General features: G+C 39.3%; 2 protein-coding genes across 3 annotated transcripts; both read left to right on the forward strand.

Annotated features, from left to right (window-relative positions):
* Nucleotides 1-327: 327 nt before the first annotated feature.
* Nucleotides 328-15,546, forward strand: LOC147160396 (pannexin-3-like). Of its 2 annotated transcripts, XM_086098945.1 has the most exons (6): nt 328-413; nt 593-785; nt 10,694-10,836; nt 11,066-11,280; nt 12,689-13,440; nt 13,753-15,546. In XM_086098945.1, exons 2-6 carry the CDS (start codon nt 602-604, stop codon nt 13,809-13,811), a joined length of 1,353 nt encoding a protein of 450 aa, XP_085955071.1. In that variant the 5' UTR covers nt 328-413; nt 593-601; the 3' UTR covers nt 13,812-15,546. The 2 variants fall into 2 exon arrangements, with proteins under 2 accessions (XP_085955071.1, XP_085955070.1); XM_086098944.1 differs by lacking the exon at nt 13,753-15,546 and having other exon boundaries at nt 12,689-13,740.
* On the forward strand, nt 4,367-5,135 carry LOC147160397 (uncharacterized). Its single transcript, XM_086098946.1, has 2 exons — nt 4,367-4,521; nt 4,601-5,135. The coding sequence occupies exons 1-2, from the start codon at nt 4,482-4,484 to the stop codon at nt 5,101-5,103; spliced, it is 543 nt and encodes a 180-aa protein (XP_085955072.1). The 5' UTR covers nt 4,367-4,481; the 3' UTR covers nt 5,104-5,135.
* Nucleotides 15,547-17,886: the final 2,340 nt, after the last annotated feature.

The following is a 17,886-nucleotide window of genomic DNA, read 5'->3' on the forward strand; positions in this document are numbered from 1 at the left end:
TTAGAAAGGAATGGTACAAAGATATTCCGGCTTGCACAATATAAAAATAGACTCACTAATAACAGAGCCGAAATAAACCACTAGCACTGGCTCACTTGTTTGAAGGGAGACAGAGCCACCATGCTTCAAAGTGTGGTCAGGCCAGAGAAACTTGCACAATTACACAGATATAATTGCATAGCCTGGTGTAATCCACTGCTGGAGTCAGGGCCATCTGGGTGGCTGCATGGTCCCAAATGTGTTCTCTGTAATTAAGCTTGGACCTTACTGATTTTAGTTCAACCCAAATCCAACCTCTCATTTACCGAAACACACCCAGAATACATAGGGCACCTTCCAATACTGTCCAAATCTTTTGCTTTGCAACTACTTTTTCCTTTTGAGCACCACTGGAGTAAGCTGGAAGACATACAGTAGGTGCTTGTTTTGCCTAAAAGTGTGTTCCGTGTATAAACAATTTTTTTTCTTTCCATGTGTGTAACCTCACTTAATGTTTTGTATGTTTTAAGAAATGTATCTGGTTCATGTTTGAAAAAATGACTTTTAATGGACATAGACAACACACTACAGTAATACATGTTTTGACATGTAGGTGTTCAAAATGTCCATTGCCAAAGAAGCGGCAAAGGCCATGCTATCTGATGCCCTGTTGTCGGACAGTGCTTCGTTAAACCGAATCAGCCACCTGGAGCTGGAACTTCCTTTGGACAGAGTCATCAAATATGTATCTGTTGGCCTCCCACTGTTGCTGGTCTGCATGGCCTTTGCCCGTGAGGTGTCCCTCGGTAAGAAGATCTCACTTTGTTTTTATTTGTTTGTACTGTATTATATTTGCTTTTGTCCTTAATTGTATGTGTTCATTGTTTATTCTAAAACATGCCTATTATGTCCTCTATAACTGTGGGATATTCAACTTTAATCAAAATATTTACCTGTCTGCATGCAAATAGGTGAACATTTCTATGGTGCATCCTACTTGCATCTGCTCAGTAAAATAAATTATATATATATATATATATATATATATATATATATATATATATATATATATATATATATACATATATACATACATATATGTAATTGTCTTAATTTAATTGGATTTAGCAGTAAGGGATTATTATATTATTATTATTATTTGTAGCAGTTGAAGTAATAATACCTGCTTGTCGTAGTTATGCTTCAGTCATTATGGTTATGGAAGTAATACAAGGAGTAAAGGAGGTGGGTGTGACGTTAAAAAAAATAGAAGAAGGCCTTCTTACTTATGAACTACAGTGCCAAAAGCACAGTATTAAGAGCAGTTATTGTAACTCTTATCACTAAATTTTAACTGATGTGAGTACAAAATATATTCCACGGCTATTTATTCAAATAATGCCTGCCATTTGCGAAGATTTTCACGAGGTTAATTGCCAGTGGAAAAAATTATGAGCATGCATTCATACATGTAATATTATTTGTAATATATTTGCATTTTCCACAGCTATCATGATTATATCAAGCTTATCACTGTTAGCATGCTCAGGGTTATTAGAAATGTTGCTTAAATTACAAGCATAGATGAAGAATGTGGACCCTGTAACATTTGCTTGTTATGAGTTAGAAAAGCTGACATCCTAAGATTCAATTAGAGGGTGTGTTTTCCTACAGGGCAGCTGTGGAGGCAGCATTTCAAAAATAGCAGTCCTATGTTTGTGTTTGTGAGGCTCAGTCAGTGTAGGTGGGGCTCAATCTTTGTGTGTTCCCTCCCTAGTTTCTGTTTAAGGATGGAGTAGACTTTGGGAAATGACAGATGGGTGTGTATTATATGTGGTTGTGGGAAAGCCAACTAAATACAAGATGGTGAAGCGCAGTTTTGGGAAGTACTCACAGTTTCAAAACTTTCAAAACTTTTCTTTTAAGTACCGTTATTCCAGGTTTACCAACAACAACAACAACAAAAAATGTATCGATGTGATTTCATAATTTCACTGAATAATTAGATCATTTTGTGCCGGGCTCAAGAATATGTATGCATACAACAGTAAACATTACAATATAAACATTATCTGCATGATGATATGTTTCAAGTCAAGTTTATTTGTATCGCAACAAAAGAGTCTCAAATGGCTCAAGTCAAAACACAATTTACAAAAACCAATATACACACACACACACACACACACACTCTACAGAGGAGAGATGCGGGAGGAGATAGAAATAACATTTTGTGAAAACAAGGCGAGTCTTTTCGAGCTTCTCATTTCACGGAGATGTCTACTAACGATGACGTCACGTTATTGCCGCACGTAATAAATGTGTCGTCTGCGTGGCTAAATTACTAATATCACAACACAAATGTCAACTTTATGCTTCATGTTTCAAGTGGGATTAAATTTAAATCCAAATTAGTCACAACTGTTACTCGAAACAACTTTGCTGATTCCCGTACATCTCCCGAGTAATTCCCCCGCTCGTGCAGAGCGCAAATTGGACTTTTGATGACGAAGAGGTTGAATATATGCAACATGGCCTTTCAGATCGCAGTCCCATTGCAAAGATTGAGATACGTATCTGATCAAGGACCACATATGAAAGAGACCCAGGTCGTATATAAAAAATCGGAATTGTACTGTTCACACTGACATAAAAAAGTCAGATACATGTCGCATTTGAAAAAAGTCCGATCTGGGTCGCATTTGCCTGCGGTGTGAACGTAGCCTTAGTCTCTCCACCGTGTCCTCGGGGCCTCCCGCCGGTGGGACATGCCTGGAACACCTCTCCAGGGAGTCCCTTCCGGATGACCGAGCTTTTCACCCTATCTCAAAGGGAGAGTCCAGACACGCTGCGGAGGAAACTCATTTTGGCCATTTGTAGGGGTGTGAATTGCCCAGTACCTTGTGATTCAATCTGTATCACGATTCATAGGTCACGATTCAATTAGATACCGATTAATCTCGATACGAATCTATAAGTCAATTATTGCGATTTTTTAACTCAAATTTAGAAAATACTAATCAGTAAACTTGTACACTGTAAGATTTGTATGAGAAAGTACTTCAGTCTTATAACTGTGAGCCACTGTATATAACAAACGGGTTGCAATCAGTTTTATGGTTGAACAGCATTGAAATAAAATTTTAAGGCTTAATGTTCCATTAATATAACATTCTTCCATGCTTCAAGTGTGAACCCTAACCCTAAGTAGGGCATTTTGTTGAATATTTCCATAAAAAATTGATGTTTAAAAATCGATTCTGCTGCATATTGAATCGATTCGAGAATTGCGCGCTGTAATATCACGATAGATTGCCGAATCGATTTTTTTAACACCCCTAGCCGTTTGTATCCGGGATCTTGTTCTTTCGGTCACGACCCACACCTCATGACCATTGATGATGGCAGGAACGTAGATCAACCGGTAAATCAAGAGCTTCGCCTTTTGAAGAAAATCAAGCAAATTATTGTATTCCGTTTTTAAAGAAACCATAGGTGTGAATGATTGTTTGTCTACAAAGTACAACCCAAATTCAAATGAAGTTTGGGCACTGTGTTAATCATAAACAGTGGTGGCAAATCCAGGTTCAGAAAGTAAAAATCCTGCCACAGTTTGGCTTAAGCCTCAGGTGCTAGTTAGCTAGCTCCCTAGCTAGCACCCATGGTGCTCGTTTACCTGCTAGGGAATTAGCTAACCAGCTAGCACTAGGGGCTAAAGCCAAACTGTGGCAGGATTTTTACTTTCTGGACCTGGATTTACCACCGTACACAGTGCCCAAACTTCATTAGAATTTGGGTTGTACTGAAAAAAGAAAACAAAAAAATATATATAAGAATTTGGGTTGTACTTTGTAGACAAACAGTCATTCACACCTATGGATTGTTTAACCATGCATTTTTTTGGTATGCGGGAGGGAAATGGTAAACCCTTGCATGTACGGGAAGAACATGCAAAACTCCACACAGAAAGGCCGGAGCCCGGATTCGAAACAACGACAGTCATCCAACGTGATACCCAGTTAAGACGTAGTTAATTTTAAATAAAACATAATTCAAGGATACATTTGAACACCAAATTCAACTTGCCACTGTTGTGTATTTTAAGGATGCAAGGGGAGATTTCAGAGTAAAAGTAGCACACAAGCATGCTGCACCTCTTAAGGTGTGGGTAGTGGCTTGCTCAAGGGGCACCGTAACAAAATGATGACATCGCAGCAACATAGAAAGATCAAAGAACTTATGCCTATAATAAATGACATAATTAAAGAACAATGGGTAATGACATAATATTGAAAGACTGTGAAATCACTACATCGAGACCAATCAAAATTCAAGGCATGATGCAATAATTTCAAATGCAACAGGCAGTCTTCAGTTATACAGATCAGACTCAAATAAGAGCAAGTCAGATGTATGCTGTATCTTTCCATGATGATACAATGACTTAAGCATTTTTGGTTTACTGAACTGGAAAGTGGAAATTATGTGATTCTAATCTAATAATGGATGGAAGAGGTGACAGAAGCAACAATGTTGCTGAGGGTGAGTGACATTTTTCTTTTCCTTTTAAGATTAGTCTGTACATTATGTATCCATGACTAAGCCTTATATGATATTGCAGGACCACAGTTTAACCTGTACCCAAGGTTAATTATAAATGGAGATACTCCACCTGTCAATCCAGTTTTGAATGCAGGTTTGGAACCCATTGAATTTATGGTGGATGTTGGATTAGTTGATAGTTTTGGTGGCAGGAGGCAGCTTTTGCAACAGCTCACAATCCAGCCTGTCAACACCGGTAACAACAATGTCGACATGGACGACAACGTGGAAGCCCCGTTGGAGGACCTAAATGGAGAATTCAGCAGTGAGGATGAAGAAGACGAAGAGAGTGACAACAATAAAATGAGATGGTGGGATGAGTTTCTTGACAGTGGGTCAGACTGCAACTCAGATACTGACTTTGATGGCACTGGCAGCAGTTTTGGGGTTTGCATGGATGTAATTGCAAACCACAATGCTGAGGCAAAACTTGACTGGGATTACTGCACACATTTTGCTGACAAAGGATCGGCCCCTGGAGAATTCAAGTCCTGTGAAGATGAGGGAGAGCACAACCCATAAGAATGGCATTATTCAGTGAGTGCCTGTGATACGGTTCAGAAGAGGCTATGAAAATTACTCAAAAAGGCTTCTTCCTTTTTTTCAAATTTTGTATGTTATGTAAAACCAACACTCGCAATAAACATGTAAATGAATACCTTGAATTTCATTACAGCACCCCAAAATTACTACTGGTGATGACTGCAATCTTTTATCCATTTTTTACTTTACCTAAGCTGTTCCTCATTAGGGTCATGGTAACTGAAACCCAGTGGCGCAGATGGGATTTTGGAATTGGGGGGGGGACAGGGACTAAAACATTTTATACTATAGAAGGAACAATATTCAGTCTGTGTTTGTATTATATATATATATAATGTTAAAATAAAAAAAAGATACAGCAATTGACATGTATATTTTAATGTATTTCAATTCAGCTATCACAACAGTACATGTCAAGCCTTACCTAGCTAATGAGAAAAAAGTTTAAAACACCGACTGGATATTGTTCCTTCTATCTTTCACATTGAGCAAACAACACACATATATATATATATATATATATATATATATACACATATATATATAAATATATATATATATATATTTGTGTGTGTGGTAAAAGACTCGTTCGCACTGGACGGAATTTAGAACTCTAATAACTACTGTTGCTTGTCCCAGCACCTCCCAGCCTTATAAAAGCACAACAAAACATGTAACTATAATGTTTACATGATAGTCAGATAGCATATGTATTGGATTGGCTTGTAAGCCTTGCTGAGTTGGAGATCCAACTTGAGGAAAAAGGTTGATTGAAATCCTGACTCAGAGATATAAGTTTCGATATTTTTTTGTGTAACTTCAACGCGTCAGTAGTTGTATCACAACTTACCCTGTTGATTAGAGCAGCTCCATATCCTCAATTAATTTCACCAACCTCGACCCTCTACGTGGCGTCCGTATTGCCAACACTGCGCACCTTGAGAGCGGGCTACCAGTGGGCGGGGGCTCGCTCCGCGCCCGGGGGTTCGCTGCGGCAAGCCCAAATATGTGCTCTGTTCCCGGTGCACGCGTCCCTCTGATCCTGTCAGGCGGATACCTTTTTCCACACTCCCGCCGGTCTCCGCTGGAGCTCCAAACGGGGGGCTTGCCTGGGATACGCGGACGATCCGCACAAATGCTGTCGTAAACAACAGTGTTTTGTACTTCTCGATTCTTTGTTTTCATTTAAATTGTTGAATGTATGTAGCATTCACCCCAAACTGCCAAAGTCGTAAGTATATTGAAAAAAATAAGTAAGTAAATGAAATTGTTTTCTACTTCTTTTTTTTCTTTTTCTTTTTTAAAGAGCTCAGTATTGTTAATTTGGTAATGTCATCATCATTGCTCTTTTTTTTCCTTTTTTTTTGTATGCGGGTGAGTATGTGTATGTGTGTGCGTGCGTGCGTGCGTGCGAGTGTGTGTGTAGTCGTTAGTTCACCAAAAACCTATTTAAAAAATCCCATACCGTTCACCTAAACCGAACACCGCCGTCAGGAGACCCGAGGAAGGACCAAAGAAAACAAAGGAAAGTGAAATCCAGCACCGACCAGAGTTCTTCACCAACCCCAGAAACATCTAAATTCCAACAAATCAGGGAGACCTCAAGAGACCAAAGGAGAGACTGAGGAAAGGAAGGAAGGACAAACGAAGCAGAGTGAGATCCACAGACACCAGCCTCCACCGATTCAATGACCTGAGGAAGAAGCAGATTGTGTCTGAGTTTCGATAGATACTGGTGTGGTGGATCTGGCATGCATGAAAATCTCCACCAAAGAGGGGAGCCGTCGACCCCTGCCAGGACAGAGCAAGCGCAACATCTCGGGGCCCCCCAGGCCGCGGCAGCGCCAAAGGACGACCCCCGGGCCCCACCAGGGCCACCGGCTGGAGAGCAAACCCAAGAGCAGGAGCGCCCCCCACCCCAACACGGCCCGCGCCCCCAACCCAACGCAGCAGGACGGGGCACCCCACCGAAAATCAGAAAGTCAGAGAATATATGTGATGCGTTTTCACAAAATCAGGCTAATGTCTCAATAGAAATTGAGATGTTCATATATTCTAATTCTAATTCTACACTTAATTCACTTTAAATGATGTATAATATGTGGTGGTACCTCAAAAATTGACAAAGTTAGAGAAATGTCAATGTTGGCAAGTTGAAATAACTCGTTTTGGGAAAAACGTGTTTAAAGTGTTTGGTACGTACATCCTCTAAAGGTCCATAGCAATCGGTACTTTAGGAAAAAGCTATTGGTCCCAAATTTTCAGGAAGTGTTGAAAGACCAATATGATATATTGTTGTTATCAGTTAAGCCAATAGGGGGCGATCTTGTGCCGAGAGCGTCAGGTTGAAGCCTGTGTGTGTAACTAACGAGTGTGGAGGTGGAGATGCTGCATGTTCAATAAAAGGCGGACTGAGTTGGGCAAGAGCAAAGAAGCTGGACGTGTTTTTATTATAAAGATCCTCATTTTAAGTTCATTTCAATAACAGATAAGGCATCATCCAATATTTTCACCCTTTAAAATATGAGGAAGTTGACATCTCAACTTATGAAATCGGGCAAAAATGCTAATTTTGACCTCAAAACCAAAACCAATTTTAAAGATTCAATTAAGTTTACAATTCATCTTTTGGGGAATCATCTGCAAGAAATTTGCTTGTTTAATGCTTGATGTGTGTGGGGGTGTGGGGGTGTGTGGGTGTGTGTGTGCGCGTTTATTTAAATTCAGTCAAATTCTGGGAAATTTGATTTAACATTTTTGTGTCAATTGATTATTAGCAATGGTGTGACAAGAAAGTTTACTACGGAGCCCCTAAGGTGACATTGTAGGGAAAACAATATACTGCGTTCCCTCACAACAAACTGCGTTCTCTCGCAAACGTTTGTGCGAGAAAATGCAATCTTTGCGTTATCTTGCAATCTTTGCGAGGGAACGCAAATGTTTTTACGATGGAATGCAATCTTTGCATTATCTTGCTATTGTTGCGAGGGAACGCAATCTTTACGAGAGAACGCAGTTTGTTTGTTTTCTCCTCTCAATGTAATTGTAAGAGCATGGTCCATACTGCTTTCTTAATAGGCAAGGCCAGAGTTGCTTCGTTAAAACACGTGACCATACCTCGCTTAGAACTAACAGCGGCAGTTCTTGCTGTCAAAATGGATAAAATGTTGCGTTCGGAGCTGCAGTCAGAGTCACATTTTTTTATGTATTTTAGCACATCAGTGCTAAAATACATAAAAAATGAGGACAAAATGTTCCAAACATTTGTTGCTAATAGAATAGCAATAATTAGAGAATCTTCAGATGTCTCGCAGTGGAGGTACATCCCTACCACACAAAACCCTGCAGACCACCCCTCCAGGGGGCTGAAAATTGAACACTTAATTAAAGGAAAATGGATCAACAGTCCCAAATTTCTGTGGGAAGCAGAAAGTGAATGGCCGCTGCACCCTGTGGATACAGAGACAGTTGATGACCTGGAAGTCAAGAGAAATTGCATAGTGAATGCATCCGTCACTGAGGACACTGAAAATGCCACCAAGAAGTTTAAGAGGATTTTGATGACTGAGTCAAAGGAGGAAACTGCTTATTTCTGAGAGCATTAATGACAAGGATGGTCGATTGCCAAACGTCAAGTTGGAAATGCAGAAGCTGAAGGCCACATTCAGAAATCAAAGACTATCCTGTAGATGACCCGTCTGAAGCCGAAATGTCCATTATTTGCTTCAGCCAAAATGAAAGGTTCCACGTTAAGATTGCAGCACTCGCATCTGGAAGCTCTAAAGTAAAAAAAAAAGAGCACAGTCTACAAACATGACCCAATTTATGAAGGAGGATTTTTGAGAGTTGGAGGACGATTTAATAGATCTTCCATGCCGGAGGAAACAAAGTTTTTGTTCCTTTTGGACAAAGATCAGCACATCTCCACTCTCATTCTCCGACATATTCATGAGCAGTTGAGACATGGCAGAAAGAATCATGTACTTTACAAACTCAGGAAAAGATATTGGATCACAAATGCTGATTCAGCGGCAGGAAGAGTAATTAAAAATTGCTATGTTTGTAGACTTTTAAGAGGAAGAGCAGGCGAACTTTTCATACTGGATTTTTCGTGAAGGAGGACATGCATGTAAGAAGACGATGGAGACAAAATCAGTACTTCGCTGACCTTATCTGGAAAAGGTGGACATAAGAGTACCTACCTTTACTGCAAGAAAGACAAAAATGGAATAGGGAAAAAAAATCATGATTCACCATCATCTTTTCATCTTCAGGTTTTATATTTCATAGCAAATATTTACATTTCATCCCACTTAAAAGAGCATAAAATGGAAAATTGTGGTGGTGGTGCTATACAGACTGATATGTAACGTGTCATCAGTAGTTCACGTCGCGTGAATGACGGCATTGATCAAAATGTGACATTGTTTACATACATTATATAATTAGAGTACATGATTACACAAAAAAGCCATTTCAAAACGTTTTATTACCCTAAATCCTGACTCGCTACTTCCGATGCTGGGACGACATACTTGCTTTTAGTGGAAAAATAAAAGCATTAAATTAAAAGTAGAAATAGGCTCGTTAAAGAAACAGATGCTGGGACTGACGATGAACTATATTTGGATTATTCACCGATGTTCAGATCACATGATGATCTGCTTTAAGGTAATAAAGTGCAGGTATACAGTCGTGTCGCATAAATGTGCATCTTCGTTATTCAACACGCGGCTGTACGACGTGCCTCTGGCTTCTGTTCGATTTCGTATTGAGGGATACATGATGGTGTTTGTGACTTTTATTGGTTGTTGTGTCCATTTATATAAATCATTTGTGAATGACCTTAGAGGCGAGGAACTCTGGTGTTTTGCAACAGATGCCTGAGACAGCTCGGCTAAAAACACGCCCTAGTTACGATGTACATTGTCTACAAAATCACTTATTTATATAAACTTATAATACAATTTCAACTTTTGTAATGTTGGAAAATGAAAATAAGAGACCTTAAGGATGTTACTTTTAGAGAAATCTCAAAACTGACATTCTGTCAAAGGGATCTATTTACGCAAAACCTCGACGGCATACATATTGGACACTCCACAAATAGGAAGGAAAGGACCCATGACTTTCTATTTGTGTGAGCTTTATCATATTTTTGTAGGACAAGTTTCTTTTCATTTTTGTTTGTCTCCCCTATCTGTTATATTGATAGCCTATGTTGCTTTGTGTTCATAAATAAAGCATTAAAAAAAAACTTCCAGGTCAGATAGTAAATCGCTTAAGATTTAAGACTTCAGAGTAAACAAGACAGAGTAAGCCGTGACTGCTGTGAGATGACATCACCTTTGTCCACTGAAAACAATAGTCTCTCTCTCTCTCTCTCTCTCTCTCTCTCTCTGCCTCATTTTCCACTTGATGTAGCAATAATAACAAAATGGTTCATTTGTGTTTGTGTGTTGGTTGTCAGGGTTGCTTGAAGACAATTTATTGACATAGATCTGTCTCAAATTCCCCCTCATTAGCAGATAATGTTATTGATAATGCCGCTTTTTTTTCTTCTGCGCAGGCCCACAGATTAGCTGTTTCCCTCCCACCAATTTCACAATGAAGCAGGCCAGCTATGTTGATACATACTGCTGGGACTCACTCATGCATCACGAGTTTGATAGCAATGGGAACTTTGAGGAGCGCTCCCTTTGGGTACACAAAGTAAGTGAAATTTATTTGATTCGTAGAGGTTTGTGGTTTGTAGAAGAACGTGATGGTTACACTTCCCCCTACATTAGGAAGCTGATTGTTTTGTCGGTAGAACTGATTCCTTTTTGTGATATTTAAGGCCCAGTGACAAAGGAATCAAAAAGTACTACAACACACTGTATAAAGAAATTGAACTGTCAATGCTTTTGCTACCCTGAATGTTTTCTCTGCCACTCTCTAGATGTTCCCATATTCTCTTCTGGCTATGGCAGTATTAATGTATCTTCCGGCTCTCATCTGGCGTCAGCTTGTCATACCTTCACTGGGCTCAGACCTACTCTTCATAATTGATGAACTAGACAAGTCATACAATCGCTCAATCCGATTGGCTCAGAGCATCCTGGATATGCGCCAGAACACCAGGAACCCATTAACATTTCAGGCAGAACTGCAGAGGTAAGAACTTATTACCTGGTGTCTTTTGTTAAATGATAACGTGTCAATACAGGAACCAAATATAAAATATAATAAGTTTCAGTCACTCCTCTGCAGTTAAACCAACTTCTAGGAAAACTTTCTCTGAGATATGCAGTGTGTCTGTGAGATTTTTGTCCATTCATCCATACCGGAATGACTCCCAATTACTGCTCTAGTTCATTCTTGAAGTTGTGTAATGATGGTGAGGTCAGAGCTTGTGCAAGCCACTCAACTTCTCATTCAACCATATCTTTATGGACCTCATTTTGTGCATTGGGTTGTGCCCCAAGTAATGCCTTAAAAGACAGTTTACCAAACTGTTCATGAAAAGTAAGAATCATAGAAGCAGAACAATCAGTAGAAATTACAGCGTTACCAATATCAGTTATCTACAGTATTAAGGCAAAGTAAAATTGGATTATCTAAATTTTTTATTAACAATTGATTTATGCTTATCATTTTAGTAATTCCTCTTGTAAAAAATGTGGGTTAAAAAAAAAAGACTCAATGAATGAACAAACAAAATACAGATAAAGTGAATAGAAAACACGGCAGAAGGAACAGTACACTGTAAAAAAAAACGATTTTGGCGAGATCCACAAAAATCTTTTAAAATTTACCTGATTACTTTTGACAGTAACGGAATTATCAAATACAAGGTAAATTTTACTTAGACTATCTATTATGTAACAGTAAAAAGTGTTACAGATAAACACTGAACAAATCATAGAGAAAATTTTTTAGTAAAATATACCAAACAGCCACCGGTCTGCACCGCAATATTCTACGAGTTTTAACGAGCACATAATGGCATGTAGTTTGTCTGATTGGAGTTGCCGTAGAATGTAATAAGAAATGTTAGGTAAACTCTACCCAACATATTTAAGTATTTCATAATTACTGAATCCAGAGGTGGCAAATCCAGTTCTAGCCCTGCCACAGTTTGGCTTTAGCCCTAATGCTATCAGCTAGCTCCCTAGCAGGTAAACGAGCACCATGGGAGCTAGCTAGCACCTGGAGCTAAAGCCAAACTGTGGCAGGGTTTTTATTTTCTGGACCTGGATTTGCCGCCTATGTATTTAACCACACTGTATAATTTATATCTACCCAAATAAAGTGGCTGCAGATTGTTACTCTACATTTATTGGGTCAATTATATAGGTTGTTTTTTCAGTGTACCATAGCTTCCTGCCAAATTAAACGTATCTGTATAATGATAAGGTAAGGAGAAAATGAGGGGTAAACATTTTAATGGAGGCCTACTGTGGGCAATGTGGTAAGCAGCTCCTACAAGATAAATATAGAAGTGCTTGTTTCCCACTCGGAATGATGTGCAACTGTATGACGCCTTCTTTCCTTCATATCCTTCTCTTTTTGTTCATTGCAGAGCAAAGAGGAAGCGGTACTTTGAGTACCCCCTACTGGAGAGATACATGCAGTGCAAGCAAAACTCCTACTTCCTCGTGAGCATGCTTTTCCTGCGAGGGTTCCTCCTGCTGACCTTCATGGCGGCTGCCTGTCTTTATCTTGCCTACTTCCACCTGTCCGCCTTCCTGCAGGATGAGTTCAGCTGCTTTGTGCGTAGCGGCATGCTACGGGATCAGAACTGGGTTCCTGAGCTGGTTCAATGTAAAATGATTGGCCAGTTGGTCTTTCAGGTGATAAGTGTGGCTAATGGCGCCATCTATGTGCTGTTCGCACCAATTGTCCTCTTCAGTATTATGAGGCTCTTTGTTTGGGACACCACCTTCATTTCCGTATATGAGGTCCTTCCAGCCCTGGATGTTCTCAACAAACGCAGGCTCGGATGTCCCCTGAATGATCTCAATGTGCTGCTGCTCTTCCTGCGAGCCAATGTTGCTCACCTTAAGTCATATGGGAAGGTTAGGGCTTTGTGCTCTCTGGCACCACCAATGGTCGGTAAGACTACAGCAGGACAAGGACTGAATGCAATGCTGAGCCAAGAGGAGATGGAAGAAAGGGAGGAGGCCGCAATGGAGTTGGCCGAGGAGGTGCAGGAAGCAAAAGAGGAAGGAAAGTTCAACCTTGTGGATCTCATGACTATTCTGGGAGCAGCGCAGGGAAGAATTGTAAACTGCAATGAACAAAGGCCAATGGTGGAGGAGAATATGAGTTTTGGTACCGTAACAATGATCTACACACTCAAACGCATTCTACTAGTGGCTATTTTTACCTACATCATTTGGGATGTACAGAAAATCATTAAGTGAACTTGAAAACTCATGAATGTTAAAAAAAAAAAATAACAACAAAAAACATGTACACTACTCTTTATATACAAGTGAGTTAATGGCAATCATTGTTCTAGTCTGTATTTTTATTTCCACAATTCCATACTGTCACATCTATCTGTCAAAGAGTGAAAACCAATGGTGATTGTAAAAGAGATGGATTTGTAGTAAGTCTAACTACCTCTCTGTCTCTTCACAGAGCCAAACCACCAGGGGTACCATGAGTTGAAGGAGACTGCACCATTTAGTCATTACTAGGCCTCCTATGGACTGAATCAATGTGAAAAGCTGGGGAAGGAAGGCTTTGGGCATATTCTCCCATGTGCTTAAGTCAAAAAAGGTTTTCTGTTGCACACTTGTTTGGCTGCACTAAGTGTTAATTATATCCACCATTTTAAAATGTTGTCTGTTTTAGTCCAGTTTCAATCACACTTGTTAGTTTTTATCATAGTCAACCTCATTCCAATTTTATTTAGTCCATTTTAGTCGACTATAAATCTAGTATTTTTGTCTTTATTTTAGTCCAAGAAAACATCATTTTAACTTTTAGTCTAGTTTTAGTCAGGACAATCATTTTACCCCTGTATTTTTAAATTAGCAGGTAATGTCGAACATTTCAGATCTAGATACTCCCATCAAATAAAGTGTGTCACTTACGCACCTTGATGAAATGTATGCACTCTGCATGGACCAACTCTGAAATGAGTGTTAAGTTCCATCTGAACTGAAGCATTTTTGTTTTCTTTAATGCTCGCTGTACTACAAAGGACCATGAATGACCAGACAGAGGACTGCGAGTCAAATTCAAACGGGTTTAGTACCAGAAAGAAGAGGAAGAACAGACAGGGGTCATCAACCTTACTGTCACAAGAGCCATTTTAGGCCCAATAAATAACCCAAAATATTTTTGGAGCTGCAAAAGATTTGAACGTTGTGATGAACGTGTGTTCATGTTAGTTTCATGCAGTAGTGTCCAAACTCGGTCCTCGAGGGTTGGAGTCCTGCAAGTTCTGGATGTTTACGTTTCCAATGAACAGAATCGTTATCAGGCTTATCAGCTTGCCGATGAGCTTCAGGTGTGTTGGAGAAGGGAAAAATCCAAAACCTGCAAGGCCCTTGATGACCGAGTTTGGACACCACTGAAGATGATGCATAATATCAACACAATTAATAACTTCCAGTATATTATATATATATATATATATATATATATATATATATATATATATATATATATGTATGTGGGTGGGTGTATTTCCTTTTTTTTTATTATAGATCACAGGAAGCCACAGGAGAAGGAATAAAGAGCCTTAACAATAAAAATCTTTTGAGTTGGCATATTGATTCCAAAATTTAATTGATTTATTTTCCCTCCACATCAAGTTTTTTCTCCGCATCTTACCTTCCAGATAATCAAAACTTCACAGCTGTAGTAAGACGAGCTGATTAAGATTGGACTCATCTACAGCTAGGTACCCTTGGACTTCACCGAATCATGCCTCTTTGATGGTTACGTACAAATTTAAAGGTTACACGTGGTGTGTGGGTCAGAAGTCTGTAAGGGAGACACGCTGCACCTGGAAAGTACACAAGCCAGACGTGAAATAAAAATGGCTTAAGCGCAAATGGGAGAATGTGCCTACAAAACGTGACACAAAACATGTGAAACAAATTAAAGCTGTCTCAAAATTCATGTGATCGTTAAAATTACTCAACTTGTTTGGAGAAAATTAACCTTTTTTTTTGTTTGTTTTTCTTGTATATGCCTGTCTCCCCGCTGATCAAGAAAAACTCTGGTCACATTTCATATCTCATTGATTGCAATGTGCAGAAAAAAAACAAGACTATGAGTGTAAATTTCAGTAAAATAGAGAAACACGTACTTATTTAGAATTATACTTGTCTTCATAAGTTAACTTTGATAAAATCAGTGAAATCATGTGAATTTAAAATGTGTATTTATAGTATTCTAAATAAACAATATTTGATTAGATACTGTTGTTTTGTGATTGAAGCAGTTCAACAGGTCCCAGACAGCAAAATATGTGGAATCAATGTTGAATTAAGGTGAAGAAGATTGATTTTTGGTGACGTTGAAGACTGAGGCTACGTTCACACTAAGGCAAACGTGACCCATGTTAGATTTAGTTTGCTGCAAGATCATAAGCAAGCTAAGGAGGCTGCACAAAACGACTGCGACACGGCTATCACGCAGTCACGCGAGAATTGGAGCATTTGTCATCAAACTACGACAATGCGTCGTCATTGAGCTGCGACCATTTTGTCATCACTGGAGGAGTATCCTGCATATGGTGTCCAGACGGACGCGTTTTGAAATCTTTCCACTCTGAAGACCGGTTTCAAGCTTCGATACAGCGCCGCCGTGTGGATGAACAGCATAAATGGTAAGAAACTTGTGAGGATAAACTGAAACGGGCTTTCGTGTGGACGGGGCCTTTGTTTCCTGGTTTTGTTCAGTCTTTGTTGGATCATTGTTGCTGTCACCTTTCTTGTGTTTTCTTGTTACTTTGAGTTTTGGTGTTTTCTGAACTTTTTTTTTTTTTTTGTATTGAGTTTCACCCAGTACCCCTGTTAGTGTTTTTGTTAATAAATTGTTTTCAGTATTCCGTGCATCCCTGCCGTGGTTCTTCTGCCTCCCTGCATTTGGGTCCTTCACCCCACGGCAACCATGACAGTCTTCAGACCTCACTTCTGCTTTAGCGCACGGCATCCCTGAAAACATTCGCCCCATATATATATATTACTGGATAGCAGCCCATACACGCCGATGCTAGCCGTTGAAGCCACAGGACGGCCATCTTACTCCTCCCATCTTGCGAGCAGACTACGTATACATACATATTAGACATATACAACTCGTAGGCTCTTATAGTATAGGGCCGGGGCGCATGGTGGTCACTATTTTTTAACAAGTTTAAAATAAAGAGAGAAAGAGAGAGACACACGTTTCTTGGGAGGAGTAATATGGCGACCTTACGGCTTCAAAAGTCTTGGCCTATCAGCTATCCATTAATATATTAAATAAACATTAATATCTAAAAACAAAGTGTGCATTCACAGTTGATACAATTCTGACATGTCAAGGAAGCTGAAATATTCTCAATGTAACTCGCTAAGCCTAACTTCAAATTAAAGTTGACCAAATACAGTAATAGATTGACAGCAATTCAAATTGCCTTAATACACTTTTACATTGAAGTTGGCCCACGTCGTGGCGTGATGGCTAGCTTGACTTTCCTTTTAGACGTGCATAGTTTTGATTGACATTAAAGTTGCGACCAACATCAACACAACGCTATCCCGAACTCATTTTCAATCGGTAATTTAGGACGCTAAGAAACCGCTAATTAATTACGCCGAGGCTGCATCAAAGCCCTGTGTAAGTCTGTATGCTCTAGCATAAAAAAAAAAACTGTTAAAAACAAAACGTATAAATACGTTTTTGAGAGCCATGAAGCCATACTCTGCTACCACCTGCTGTCCGTTTTTTGTAATAACTGCCATTGCTTTAAGCAACCTCTACAGGTCAGAGGCTGCATCAAAGCCTTCTGCATGCTCTAGCATAAAAACATATAAATAATTTTTGGGACCATGGCAACATTTCAAATAGAATGTTTTTATATGTTTTTGGGAGCAAATTAGTTAATTGGTTCCAGTAGAGCAGCAAAGATGATGCATAATATTAATACAAATCATAACTTTATATCTATATATGTGTATATATATATACATATATATATAAAACGCTTCCTGGATGGCTCCATCAGTCAAAAAGTCCAAAACTCTGAATGTCAAACAACAAGCGACGGCTATTCATAACACGGACATGATGCCGCTGCGGTGTTTCAGCCAGTTTAAATGCACTGAGTCTCGTGCCAAAGTTTCAAAGCTCCGCCTGTCAAACCGAAGCAGTCAGCCGACTCGACCGAAATGAAGCAGTGACGTGTTTCGAACGTCATCAGTGCCGTCAACTGAAGCAAGCTGCGGCCCACTGCTTCACTTCAAGCCACCTTTCGAGTTCGAAGCGTGTTTTGGAGCTTCAGTCTTCAGGGGTAACATCACTAGCTGCCACTGTTGTAAAAGTGCGATACGTATAAAGTTGAGTACAGTTAATATGGATGAAGAAGATATGATTCACAGCTTAATTATTATTAGTAATTGATCAGTTTAGTTCTTCAGTGAATCAATCAATCAAATCATTATTTGTATAGCACCTTTCACAATTTAAAAGCAATACAAGGTGCTTCACATAAAAAAAATGCCATGATTGTTGTATTTGAGAACAGCGGCTTGTCAACAGTAGGAAGAAAAA

Source organism: Leptonotus elevatus, chromosome 16, assembly GCF_054856555.1.
Source record: "Leptonotus elevatus isolate MCC_2025b chromosome 16, RoL_Lele_1.0, whole genome shotgun sequence".
Classification (NCBI taxonomy): domain Eukaryota; kingdom Metazoa; phylum Chordata; class Actinopteri; order Syngnathiformes; family Syngnathidae; genus Leptonotus; species Leptonotus elevatus.